At 44.1% G+C, this 13,852-nt stretch overlaps 1 protein-coding gene across 3 annotated transcripts in view; it reads left to right on the top strand.

Moving 5' to 3' along the window:
• EIF2AK4 (eukaryotic translation initiation factor 2 alpha kinase 4) overlaps window positions 1–13,852 on the top strand; it is a 97,834-nt gene that overhangs the window by 32,529 nt on the left and 51,453 nt on the right. For all 3 annotated transcript variants that reach the window (XM_077764698.1, XM_077764697.1, XM_077764699.1), the window contains 6 exons: window positions 696–853; window positions 2,491–3,026; window positions 5,601–5,707; window positions 6,308–6,465; window positions 10,531–10,979; window positions 11,502–11,568. In XM_077764698.1, the coding sequence (XP_077620824.1) occupies window positions 696–853; window positions 2,491–3,026; window positions 5,601–5,707; window positions 6,308–6,465; window positions 10,531–10,979; window positions 11,502–11,568 (1,475 nt within the window). The remainder of the gene's footprint in view (window positions 1–695; window positions 854–2,490; window positions 3,027–5,600; window positions 5,708–6,307; window positions 6,466–10,530; window positions 10,980–11,501; window positions 11,569–13,852) is intronic.

Genomic DNA, 13,852 nt, shown 5'->3' with positions numbered 1-13,852 from the left:
CGAGATCATGACCTGAGCTGAAGCTGACTTAACCAACTGAGCCACCCAGGCGCCCCTATTATAATCTTTAATGAAAATTGGTGTTACAGAAATTTAGCTCCCCCAGGCACAAGTAGAAACCATATGCTAATCACTAAATAAATGTGTCTCTCTTTCTAACTTCAAATTTAAACTGTCATTTCTGGTTCCTTCCCTCAAAACCATTGGCGGGTTTGTATTTGCTGAACATACTCAAATTTTGTAGTAAGAAGGTCATTGATCTCTTAAAATTTCCAAATTAAAATTTATTTTTACTGTGCCCACTTATCTACATCAACGAGTTATCTTGATGGGGTGTTTCCTATTTCCAGATTCCTTCTGTCAAATTAATAGCTGTCGCCCCAGTAGGCATAGCCATCAGAAGTGAAACGGTTGTAAAAGTAACATTGTGAGTAATGGCCAGTAGAGTAAAAACACTGATCTGATATTAAAATCTCATTTATTTTCCCTTTATAAAAATTAATATTTAAGTGTTCAGAGTATGTTGTTAAATAGTACAAATTTGGTTACAAAAGAGTATGTGATCCATGAAATCATATTTTTTATAGTTAGCACGTGGTATGTCCACTGTTGAATGAATGAAGATATATCCCCTTTCTTTACCCCCACTGAAAATATCCCACTGAGATTTCATTTTATTTTCTTTTAATGTGCAGGCAGTGACGAGCAGCTTGGAAAATTAGTTTACAATGCTTTGGAATCGGCCACTGGCAACTTTGTCTTGTTATATGAGTGGGTCCTTCAGTGGCAGAGAAAAATGGGTCCGTTCCTTACCAGTCAAGAGAAGGAGAAGATTGATAAGTGCAAAAAGCAGGTGGGCATCTGAGGGGGCCCCTGAGCAGAGGCGTCACCTCAAAACGAGGAGGTGACAGAACAAAAGAACCGTGCGTTTGATTGGCTAGCAAAGATGACAGAAAGTGGTTTGAGATCCGTTAAACCAGAGGGGATGGTCAGGGACCTGCCCCCTTTCCAGAGTTTTCTCAGTCCTCTTGCTGACTCTGGCACAACTCTCACAACGTGGTCATGACTTCAAGGCTGTTCTCTGCACCTCCATTCTCACCTTCGATTATGGTATTAATAGCCATGTCCAAGGAAAAGGAATGTGTATTTATGATAGAAAAACTGGAAAGAAATACACTGAAGTCATAATGGTTGTCTTTGGGTGGTGACCATCTAGATAATTTGTGGGTGTTTCTTTTTTTTTTTTTAATTTTTTTAATGTTTTTTATTTATTTCTAGGAGAGAGAGAGACAGCGTGAGCAGGGGAGGGTCAGAGAGAGAGGGAGTCACAGACTGAAACAGGCTCCAGGCTCTGAGCTGGCAGTCAGCACAGAGCCCGACGCGGGGCTCGAACCCACGAACCGCGAGATCATGACCTAAGCGAAGGTCGGACGCTTAACCGACTAAGCCACCCAGGCGCCCCGATTTGTGGGTGTTGTTTTTTGTGTTAGTACTTATTAAAATGTTGACATTGAATCCTTATAATCAGGAATGGTGGGGTTTTTTTGGTTTTTATTTTTATTAAGTGTTTATTTATTTTGAGATTGAGTGGGAGAGGGTCAGAGAGAGGGGGAGAGAGAGAGGCTCTACCATGTCAGTGCAGGGCCCCATGCAGGGCTTAAACTCACGAACCAAGAAATCATGACCTGAGCTGAAATCAAGAGTCAGATGCTTAAACTGATCAAACTACCCAGGTGCCCCGTTGTTTTTATTTTTTACTCTTTGTGTTTTTTTTTAAATGTTTATTTGTTTTGAGAGAGGAAGGGAGAGAATCCCAAGCAGGCTCCATGCTTAGCTCGGAGCTGACCTGGGGCTGGCTCTCACCATGAGATCATGACAGGTCCTGAAATCAAGAGTCAGACCCCAACCAGTCGGTTGCCACCCAGGTGCCCCTGCCACCATTTTTTAAAATGATTTTTAAAATTCTTTTTAAGCAGGGGCGCCTGGGTGGCTTAGTCGGTTGGGCGNGCTTTTTGCCAATTTTATAGTAATTTGTTTATTGTTTTATTTATTTAATTTTATTTTTAAAATGTTTTTATTTATTTATTTTTGAGAGATCGAGACTGAGCAGGGGAGGGACAGAAAGGGAGGGGACACAGAATCTGAAGCAGACTCCAGGCTCCATGCTGTCAGCATAGAGCCCGACGCGAGGCTCGAACTCACAGACCGCGAGATCATGACCTGAGCCAAAGTCGGACACTTAACCAACAGAGCCACCCAGGCGCCCCTATAGTAATTTGTGTACTAGATTTTGAGATCACAGAAGTTGATAAATTGCTTTCATCTTCATGAACCGTTAGGTTGGCCATATAATTTAGGAGAGGATGCAGTTGAGAACATATTTGTTCTCCTTTGAAAGTACATTTTCTGTTAAATATTTTACCTTTGGAGTGAAATACCAGTCGATGCTGTCCAATACAATATTATCTTAGTGGTGTCTTTCCTTATCAGATTCAAGGGGCAGAAACGGAATTCACCTCACTGGTAAAACTGAGCCATCCAAACATAGTACACTATTTGGCAATGAATCTCAAAGAGCAAGATGACTCCATCGTGGTGGACATTTTACTGGAGCACATTAACGGGGTCTCCCTCGCTGCACACTTGAGCCACTCGGGTCCCATCCCCGTTCATCAGCTCCGCAAATACGCAGCTCAGCTCTTGTCGGGCCTCAGTTATCTGCACAGCAATGACGTGGTACACAAGGTTCTGAGCGCGTCCAATGTCTTGGTGGATGCAGAGGGCAACGTCAAGATTACAGACTACAGCATTTCTAAGCGCCTAGCAGACCTTTGCAAGGAGGACGTATTTGAGCAAAGCGGAGTTAGCTTTAGTGACCGCGCCCTGCCTTATAAAACTGGGAAGAAGGGAGATGTCTGGTGTCTTGGCCTTCTGCTGCTCTCCCTCAGCCAGGGACGAGAATGTGGAGAGTACCCTGTGACCGTCCCCCGTGACTTACCAGCTGACTTCCAAGATTTTCTGAAGAAGTGAGTATCCTTGAGGTCCTCTCTCATTGCACTTTACCCCTGAACCTTGAACTGTGCCTGACTGTGCTCACCATCTGAGGGATGTGTTTAAGCTGAAAAGTGAGGAACAGGATTGGAGTTTGTTCTTTGTCCCTCCAATTCTTTCCCAGCCACATAGGTTCTGTTTTCTTGCTTATGATTTTCATTCCCTTAACTCACACATTCTCCTAAATTCGCTCGGGCTTAGTAATAGATTTTCAAACTGCTTTTGGGGACAGCCCGGTATATCTAGGAAGTTAACAGGGAGAAGGGCCCCAAGTATTCCCAATGGGAGACCCTCTCTATCTGCCTTTGCTGATGGTTCCTAAAGGGTCAACGACCAGGCCTCCTCCACGTGGGAGTGTGCCTCTGCCCCTTGTTCTTCACAACCAGTCTTCACTGTCACTGTGTCATTCAGCCAAGCCATAGACTGCGGTGGGATTTTCCAGTACTTGGAAATTCCAGGTGCACATTTCACCGTAGAGCCAAGTCTAACTGCTTTGAGAGAATCCTTGCTGAGGGGCTCACCAAGGGCCTACAGGTTTTGTCCGAGTCCTTCCCTTTAGTACTTTCCAGCCTCGCCCTGCCTCTGTGCTGTGTCCAAGCCAGACCTAGGTGCCCTCGGTTTCTCTGTGAAACGGGAACTAAGATCCCTTCAGTCTGCACTTTTCTTGATAGCCCCCTGGTCCTGCCTTCCCGCAGAAGTTGACCTGGATTGGCTTCTTCCCTCTCCTGCACTCTGTCCTGTTTCTCACTGTATTTCTTTTTTCCAACCATTCACTTTTATCCATTCCCCACATTTCTCTTCTTTTTTAATAATTTTATATATATTTTAAATGTGTGTTTGTTTACTTTGAGAGAGAGAGAGAGAGAGAGCGCGCGCAAGTGTGAGCCGGGGAGGGACAGAGAGGGAGAGAGAATCCCAAGAGAGTTCTGTGCTGTCAGTGTAAAGCTCGATGCAGGGCCTCAGCCTCATGAATCTGAGATCCTGACCTGAGGTGAAATCAAGAGGCGACCCTTAACCGACTAAGCCACCTAGGTGCCCCTATTTCTTACTCTTTAACATGGTTGTCCTTTAGAATTTTGGGGTATTCCTCCATCATCCTAGACTGGATTAATGGACCACTCGGTGAAGAAGGAGCTGCACATACTGTACTTCTTTGCCATCCAGCCCCGAACTCTGAAATTGGCTCCAGGCTCTGAGCTGGCAGTCAGCACAGAGCCCGACGCGGGGCTCGAACCCATGAACCGCGAGATCATGACCCAAGCGAAAGTCGGACGCTTAACCGACCAAGCCACCTAGGTGCCCCTATTTCTTACTCTTTAACATGGTTGTCCTTTAGAATTTTGGGGTATTCCTCCATCATCCTAGACTGGATTAATGGACCACTCGGTGAAGAAGGAGCTGCACATACTGTACTTCTTTGCCATCCAGCCCCAGTTAAAAGAAGAAAGAAGTCATTCACAAATGGCACCAGCATGTCTACAGTTCATTTGTAGTTGGTTTTTTTTTACTTACTGGTGAATCCGCTGGGGAAAGACTTTGTTCATCTCAGTCTCTGTGATAGGAAAGAGCCCAGACTGGAGCCAGACAGCTGGATTCAGATCCCTCCCTTCCGCCTTATTAGCTGAGTACTTACGTTCTCTACCCAGAGTTTTGTCCTTGTAAAATGGATCATTTTAATTTAATAATTTACTTTTCATTTTGTGATTTAATAATAATAGCACTGCCTCCTTCAGGAGGTGGTTGAGTGGATTAAGTGAGCTCACACCCAGCACGTGGCCTGTGCTGAGGTTTTGTTAGTTAGCACCATCTTCAGCAGAGAGAACAGTCCGCTTCCAGACATTTCATCCCTTTTCAGAGCTGGACCTAACATTTGCCTCTGCTAGTTATGACTACCATGGTGCCAGAATTAGTGGCTTAGTAAATTTCAGCTTTTAAAAATTTTTTTTAAATATCTATTTATTTTTTAATGTTTTAAATTTTGAGAGAGAAAGAGCGTGAGCAAGGAAAGAAAGAGAGAGAGAGGGAGACCCAGACTCTGAAGCAAGCTCCAGGCTCTGAGCTGTCAGCACGTAGTCCAATGCGGGGCTAGAACTCAGGAACCACGAGATCATGACCTGAGCCGAAGTTGGCCATGTAACCAACTGAGTCACCCAGGCGCCCAATGTCCATTTATTTCTGAGGGGGGGAGAGAGAGAGAGAGAGCGTGAGTGGAGGAGAGGGGGAGAGAGAAGGAGACAGAATCTGAAGCAGGCTCCAGGCTCTGAGCTGTCAGCACAGAGCCTGATGTGGGGCTCGAACCACAAACCATGAGATCATGACCTGAGCTGAAGTCAGATGCTTAACCAACTGAGCCACCCAGGTACCCCGAGACTCTATCTTTTTTGACTCCCCGCTCAGCCCAGCCTGGTGTTCAACATGTATTCTCTTATGAGTGCATTTTGGTCCATAAGCAACATGAATTCTCTAATGTGTATTTATTTTAAAATAAATCCATTTAAAGAAACCACCTTGCATTAACGAGTTTAGTGCTTGTTTTCTGTGTCCCTGAGGTGTGTTTGCTTGGATGACAAGGAAAGATGGAGTCCCCAGCAGTTGTTGAAACACAGCTTTATCAATCCTCAGCCAAAAATGTCTTTACTGGAACAAAGTCCTGAAGGTGAGTCTGTTACCACTCTTTTTTTGAAAACGAGCTTGACATTCATTATTTTGAAAGTAAACCTAAAACTGGAACGGATTGCGTGGATCCTAGATTTTTACCTGTTTTACTGTGAGCTGTACATAAATCCATTCATGGAATGTGTACTGTGCACATGGAGCTGTTTTGCTCTCCTGGTTTTTCCAGCCTCGACCAATTAAAGAGTTCATTGGGGCAGCCTCTCTTTGTGTTGGGTAATCCTTCTTGTCACGTTACTTTACTGCTGTGCAACCAGATGTCCCTGTTGCTACTCAAGTAGCGGATTAGGGATCTTTGGCAGAGCCGGGGATGGGTCAGTGGACATGAGTTTGGATTTTGGCTCTATCGCGTAGTCATTTCCTCATTGCCGGTCTCATCCCCACCTCTAATGTGGGCTCATATGTATCCCACCTCACCCTACAAGGTGGGGGAAAAGTGTTCAAGGATCTATGCCAGGGGTGAGGTATTTTATCACACTGCTGGTTGGGACCCCATCTTCCAGCACTTGCTTCGTGACTGGGTTTTGCATCCTTGCTGTTTTCCTAATGCCTCATTTGCCTCTCACGTTTTGTTTGCTCTCAGACTCCGGAGGCCAAGATTATGTTGAGACCGTTATTCCTAGGAAGCAGCTACCCAGTGCGGCCTTCTTCACTGAGACACAGAGACAGTTTTCCCGATATTTCATCGAGTTTGAAGAATTACAGCTTCTTGGCAAAGGAGCTTTTGGGGCCGTCATCAAGGTGTGGTACAGAGTTGTGTCCGGGGCCCTCAGAGCTCCTCCTCTGTTCATTTCTGCACACAGGGATTTTTTTTGCTTTTTGGGTTTTGTTTGCTTTTTTTGGTTTTTGGTTTTGGTTTGGGTTTTCTCTAGGAAGTTCTTTTTTGAGAGTAGGGAGAGAAGTGAGCACGGCCATTTGAAAGTATGATCATCATGACCTTTGCAGAGTCAAAGGCTTGAAAGTTACCCTGGACGCATTAAGAATGTATCGTGCCTCCTCCATTGCCTGATGCAGTCCATTAACGTGATAACTGCATTAACGTGATACAACGCCATTTCAAGTGGAGCCAGGACCTCTCCGTGAAGACCATTTTACTGTGTTTTGGTTCAGAAAGAAAATTGTCCTTTTTGTCCCATCTGCCTCTCAGAGGTGCTATGGATAAAAGGGCTGCGAGGTTAGCACTGAGGTGGAGTTCGCTGGGAAATGGCCCCAGTGGCTTGTATTTTCCAGCTGCTCCTGAGAGAGAAAACTAATGGTGTGTTATGAGGGTGCCCTATTGTTAAGTCTTCTCTTCTGCTTTCTGGTCTATTTGGGAGACTCATGATTACCTACCCCTTGAGAAAGAGATTTCAGCTGCTCTTATGTAATTTTTGACATTTTGACTTTAGGAGACTCAGGCTAATATTATGCTATTAAATCCATATAAGACCTGTCATCTTTCACGAATAAAATGGCCCATTTTTGGCATTTTGACTTTAGGAGACCCAGGCTAATATTACGCTATTAAATCCTTATAAGACCTGTCATCTTTCACAGAATAAAATGGCCTGCCATCAAGAAGGCATATGCCTCTTTAGGATTCTGAGAGAGTTATTAGGAAGGGTTACTAAGATTATTGTGGAAGGCCTTTTACACTCCCATAAATAAATAAATAGGTTTTTCTGTGGTAATCAGGGACAGAAAGACAATCTTGAGTTTTCTGAAAGGAAGTTAGAATTTCATGGAAAATGGTCAACTTTCTTCATGAAAATATAGATACTCTAGTTGGATGGTTGAATAGACCATCTAAATCAGGCAGATACCCTGATTGGATAATCACAGTGATCTTCAGGGGAGTAGATGATTGATGTATATGTTGTTCCTCTAACTCCCATTATAATTTTGATCGAGCCCTTTAATGTGTTTGTATTTTAGCTTCTTGAACACAAACCTTACCGAGCTTCATTTTAATAATGGGTAGGCTCATATAATAACATCTAGTAATTTAAGCCCCTAAGTTTTCTTGTGGTTTTTCCTTCCCAGAGGCCATAGTCCTCATACTACATCTCTATTTCCGGGTTAAGGTAGGGCATTCTGTTTAGTAATCTAGCATTTCAGTAACTGTTGGCTCGAGTATGGTTTTTGTACCTTTCCATTTTAATAAGTGAATTCCTGGAAGTATGCAGTGTTGCGAGCTCCACACCCTGGTCAGTGACTCCAGGCGTTCATGATATGTTCCGAGACTCGAGGTTGAAAACCATCTGAAGACTTTGCACGGTCTTCTACTCTATTAACCTGGCAGTAAAACAACACAGGGCTACTTAGAGCTTTTTGGAGCAAATTTCGTATTTTAGGTCGTGTGGTAAGTGGCTCGCAAACCTTATCTTTCAGTTCATGACATTGTTACGAAATAAGTATTAATCCCCCTTTTCTGATGAGGGAAGTGTTGTTCAGACAAGTTTCCATGAGGTTATGTACATGCATTAAGAGATGAAAACCTAGGGCGCCTGGGTGGCTCAATCGGTTGAGCATCTGACTTCGGCTCAGGTCACGATTTCCTGGTTCATGAGTTCAAGCCTTGCATCGGGCTCTGTGTGGACAGCTCAGAGCCTGAAGCCTGCTTCCGATATGTGTCTCCCTCTCTCTCTCTGCCCCTCCCATGCTTGTGGTCTGTCTCTCTCTCTCTCCCTCTCTCAAAAAAGATAATAAAAATAAAAAATTAACGTTAAAAAAAATACAAAAAATTTTTAAGAACAGATGAAAGCCAGCAAAAAGAGAAAAAAAGCCTAGATCTTTTTTACTCAAAAGCATGTTTCTTGCCACTGTTTCCACACAAAGGAAATCTGAAACAATTTAATAGTACTCTTTTCTCTTTCCTAGAAGTTATTTATTATACTAATATGAACCTGAGAATGAGGCTTTGTTTTATATTTTATAATCAGCTAGTTCCTCCCTCCGCCCATGGCCAAGTTGTTGTTTTTCATCAGTTTACTTGCATGTTGGGGTCTGGAATGTTCTAGTGAACAAAATTTTTTAAAGGCTACTTCAGTCAACCCAGCGGCAGAGTGCAGCTGTGAAGAGACGCCTCTCCGCAGGATGTAGAGACTTGACTTTGAAACCTGCTCTTGTACTTTTCTTGTTTTTGTTTCATTGTGTTCTTAATCCCATTTTTCTAGTCTTAATACATGTCGTCAGTCATAATTTTTTTTTAATGTTCATTTATTTTGAGAGAGAGAGAGCAAGCAGGGAAGGGGCAGAAGAGAGGAAGAGAGAAGATCCTAAGCAGCCTCCAAGCTGTCATTGCAGCGCCCAATATGGGGCTCCATCCCACAAACAAGAGATCATGTCATGACCTGAGCCAAAACCAAGAGTCATAGCGCTTAACCAACTGAGCCACCCAGGCACTCCTCAATTATAAGTCTTCATAAAATCAGTGAGCATAATTGTGTTCAAACCAATTATTATTATTTTTTTTACTGAGCACCTTTCTCGTAAGGCCTTGCTTGTAAGTGCTTTCCTCACCTCATTCACTTAATCCATATGCATAGTCACCTTTGAGGTAAGAGAAGTGGTATACATGACATGTTATAGAGGAGGAAATTAAGTCATTTGACCAAGTTTACACAGCTTTATACGTTGAGACTTTGTTGTTGTTGTTTTTTTTTTTTAAATGTTTTATTTATTTCTAGGGGAGAGAGAGAGAGACAGCGTGAGCAGGGGAGGGTCAGAGAGAGAGGGAGTCACAGACTCTGAAATAGGCTCCAGGCTCTGAGCTGGCAGTCAGCACAGAGCCCGACGCGGGGCTCGAACCCACGAACCGTGAGATCATGACCTAAGCGAAAGTCGGACGCTTAACCAACTAAGCCACCCAGGCGCCCCTATAAGTTGAGACTTTGAATCTCCATTCAAGTTAACATTTTTGGACTTTAGTTTGTGTTTAGTGACTTTAAGCGTAAAAAAAAAAAAAAACTTGGAGAGAAACTAAAATTCTGAAACGTTACACTGGTTTTAGAAAATAATGAGTATTTTATTTTTTTTAAGTTTATTTCTTTAAGAGAGATCATGAGTGCAAGCAGGGGAGGGGCAGGAAGAGGGAGAGAGAGAATCCTAAGCAGGCTCCATGCTGTCAGCATAGAGCCAGACTCTATAGTTTGGGGCTTGAACTCCCAAACTATGAGATCGTGACCTGAGCCAAAATCAAGAGTCAGATGCTTAATCGACTGAGCCACCCAGTTATCTGGAAAATAATCAGTATTCGACAATTTCTAAATTTTTTTTAATGTTTTATTTATTTCTAGGGGAGAGAGAGAGAGACAGCGTGAGCAGGGGAGGGTCAGAGAGAGAGGGAGTGACAGACTCTGAAACAGGCTCCAGGCTCTGAGCTGGCAGTCAGCACAGAGCCCGACGCGGGGCTTGAACCCACGAACCGCGAGATCATGACCTAAGTGAAAGTCGGACGCTTAACCGACTAAGCCACCCAGGCGCCCCAGTATTCAACAATTTCTTTGAAATTGAGATCGCAGATGTGAAATCGGGAAAGCAGGACTATGATTGTCAGTAAAATTAATGATTCAAACGGAGATCATATTTTCTCCAGGTCTCTCATTATTAAGCTAAGTACACCTGTCACTTGAGGTGAGATTTTTTTGGTGTTTTGGCAGTCAAGACTTGGTTCAGCTCAAGAGGTTGCCATAGGTGGCTCGCCCCTGTAGCTATTGTCCTCACTCAGAATTGCGGGCTCACCTTGGGAGGGGTGGGGCGAGGAGGTACAGGATTGGCTTTGAGCCACTGACCTGCCCTGGGCTCCTCCCACTCCTCTCGCTGCAGGTGCAGAACAAGCTGGATGGCTGCTGCTACGCGGTGAAGCGCATCCCCATCAACCCGGCCAGCAGGCATTTCCGCAGGATCAAGGGCGAGGTGACCCTGCTGTCGCGCCTGCACCACGAGAACATCGTGCGCTACTACAACGCCTGGATCGAGAGATACGAGCGGCCCGTGGGCCTGGGGACGCCGTCCTTGGACTCGGAGTCTGGCCCAGGGACGCCCCAGGCCCGGGACGGGCGAGGTTTGTCCCGGCCGCCCGCACACCACAGCGGCCCGGACGGCCCCAGCAGCGTGGAGGCCACCGCGCCACCGCCCATCCTCAGCTCGGTGGAGTGGAGCACCTCGGGCGAGCGCTCGGCCAGCGCCCGCTTCCCCGCCGCAGGCCCGGGCTCCAGCAGCGACGAAGAAGATGAGGAGGATGAACACGACGGTGTCTTCTCGCAGCCCTTTCTGTAAGAGCATCCGCGGGGTTGCCAGGCCCACCCCGGGGGAAGGGGATTCAGTAAGAAACCCGGGCTTGTCACCGCGTTGACAAACACAGACAGACGTGTTCATGTTGAAAAAGTAACCAGATTCAGTCCAAAGGTGTTTTTTCCCCCATTGCCGGCAAAAAAATCTCCAAAATCCAGGCCCTGAAGAAAGGAAAAATAGAAATTCCTCCTAATACCTCATCTTAGTACATTTGATAGAAAGTTTTTTTCAGAGAGTGTTCTTTTGGATAAGGGTTTCCCACTTTTAAAAACGAACCTAGAGTTTTGACATGGGGCAGCTGCAGTTCTAAAAAAAAAAAAAGGGGGGGGGGCAACCAAACCAATACTTACCATCCTGAAGTTGATGCATCTCAAAGCTGCCCTGGTCATCTGTTACTTTCCTGGTTTGATTTCATTCTATCCAGTTGGAGACAGTTGACTAGAAGTCTTAGCTGTTGAATTTATAACTGGGAATTTGATTTCTTCCGTATTTCTCTTTTTAAGACCTGCCTCGGATTCTGACAGTGATATCATCTTTGAAGATGACGAGAACAGTAAGAGTCAGAATCAGGTAAATATGTAAATAGAAATTACACCATTTTGGGGCACCTGGGTGGCTCAGTTGGTTAAGCGTCCGAATTCGGGTCAGGTCATGATGTCGTTTGTGGGTTCGAGCCCTGCGTTGGACTCTGTGCTGACAGCTCGGAGCCTGGAGCCTGCTTCGGATTCTGTCTTTCCCTCACTCTCTGCCCCTCTTTCACTTGTGCTCTGCCTCTCTCTGTCTCTAAAAAATAAATAAATTGTAAAAAAAAGTTAAAAAAAAAAAGAAATTACACCATTTTATCAGGTGTGGGCATGTAAGGAAACTAATGTTTGATGTTATAAACCTCTGGTGGGATAAGAAAGCCTACTCCGAGATGCACATCCACAAACTGCATGATTTAAAACACGATGATTTAATTTACTTGCCACTCCTGTCTTTATTTATAGGCCTTAATTTCTCCACATAAACATGCTTGCTTGTAGAAGAGAGGAGTAAATGGACTTGCTGGTTTTTATTTTGTTTTGTTTTGTTTTGTTTTTGAGAGAGAGAGAGAGACTGTGTTTGTGCACAAAGAAGGAGGAGAGACGATCCCAAGCAGGCTCTGTGCTCTCAGCGTCCAGCCTGACAAGGGCCTCAGTCTTACAAACCATGAGATCGTGACCTGAGCCGAAATCAAGAGTCAGACGCTTTTAACCGACCGAGCCACCCAGGCGCCCCTTGTTTTGTTTTTTATTTAATGCAAACCATTTCCTAGAGGATTTGGGGAAACTTGATGTGGTTGGGGATGACGATTCAATTGAATAATTAAATAGCCTAATTGTGAATTTATGTTGGTCTCTATGACCAGTTAATCTTGATTATTTTCTTCTCACAAGCCATCCTCAAGAACAGTGTTTTAACACAGAGTCATGATCCTGTTACGGGTTATGAAATCAATTTTGAGGGCCACAACCAACTCTGCTTAATTTTGAATGCTGGAGAGAAGAGTAGGGAATACCAAAGTGCGTTGCACTAGTAAAGATGAGCTGTATAATGTGTCTTCCGTGAGTATGTGAACTGGGTGTGCTAAACCTATTTCTTCATGCGAATCATGGTCTGTAAAGTTTGAAAAACTGTTCCACGCCTTGAACCCCACTCAGTTCTGCATCTTCCTCCACCCAGGCCAGCAGAGCTCCTGAATGCTGGCGCATGGAGGGCAGAAGGAAGCTTTTTAACAACTAGAGCTATCAGTTGTTGGCGCGAGGAAACTTCGACAGTAGGGGGTCCAGTGCCGTGACTTTATTTTCCAGGAATAAAAATAGAATTAAAAGCAGTTATAAGGGTGCATTCAGTGTAGATAAAGAAGTCTATATTTAGGCCCTGTAAATAAGCAGTTAAGTTGAGTTGAAGGAGGGTTGAATGCATGAGCCAACGTTTTTTAGGTACTTCGTTGTTTGTTTGTTTTTTTTTAATTCAAACCACCTTAAACTCCTCTTGGTTTAAGGTTATAAATTATAAATTTAACTGGGAATAATAGCGTAAGTAATCTAACTCCTCTTGGTTTAAAGTTATAAATTATAAATTTAACTGGGAATAATAACGTAGGTAATCTAACCTCCTGCTTTGGTTCTAGCATTAGTCATGCATTTAATTATTACGGGAGCACCAAATTTACAATCCTGGTTTTGCTTGGTTAAGGGCAGTGTGCCAGGAGCATTCTACTTGATGAGTAAAAGCCTCCAAGAGATTAACAGTCTCCTGTAGATAATCCTCAGGGTATATAAATGATTCAGGAGTAGAACCGGATGGTTTGCAGAACAGAGGTCGGGTTTTTTTTCCCTTTGGTAAGAAGGAAAAATGTTGAAAAATGCTCCTACAAGCAAACTATAAATCAAAAACAGTCAATTGCTACATAATGCTTTTTCTTCAGCCAGTGCTGTTTCCCCAGGTGGTGCGGGGAGGGGAAGTATTTAAATACATTTATTAGAAGAAAAAAAGAACTTAAAAAAAAAGGGCCCAGAGTTAGAAAATAACTCTGTGGAAAAGCCGTCTACAGAATCAAGCCACAGTAAGGGGCAGCTGGTGCTTTCTCCTCGGTGGCATAGCCCTGAGGCAATGTGCCTTATGGTAAGATCACATTTAAGTTGTTGTAGCTAAAGATGGATCTCTCGTCTTCGGTTTCCAAAGTAAGCCTCCCATTAAAATATGGAAACCTTCAGGGGCACCTGGTGGCTCAGTCGATTAGTCATCCGATTTCAGTGAGAAAGAATGGACTTGACTTAGAATCTTTCTGCGGATGGCACAGCTTCAACACCTGCCTGTTCCCTATTGT

Source organism: Crocuta crocuta, unplaced genomic scaffold (genome assembly GCF_008692635.1).
Source record: "Crocuta crocuta isolate KB4526 unplaced genomic scaffold, BGI_CrCroc_1.0 scaffold102, whole genome shotgun sequence".
Lineage (NCBI taxonomy): Eukaryota > Metazoa > Chordata > Mammalia > Carnivora > Hyaenidae > Crocuta > Crocuta crocuta.
Note: the sequence above shows the minus strand (reverse complement) of the source record. Positions and strands in the feature narration are given on the sequence as shown.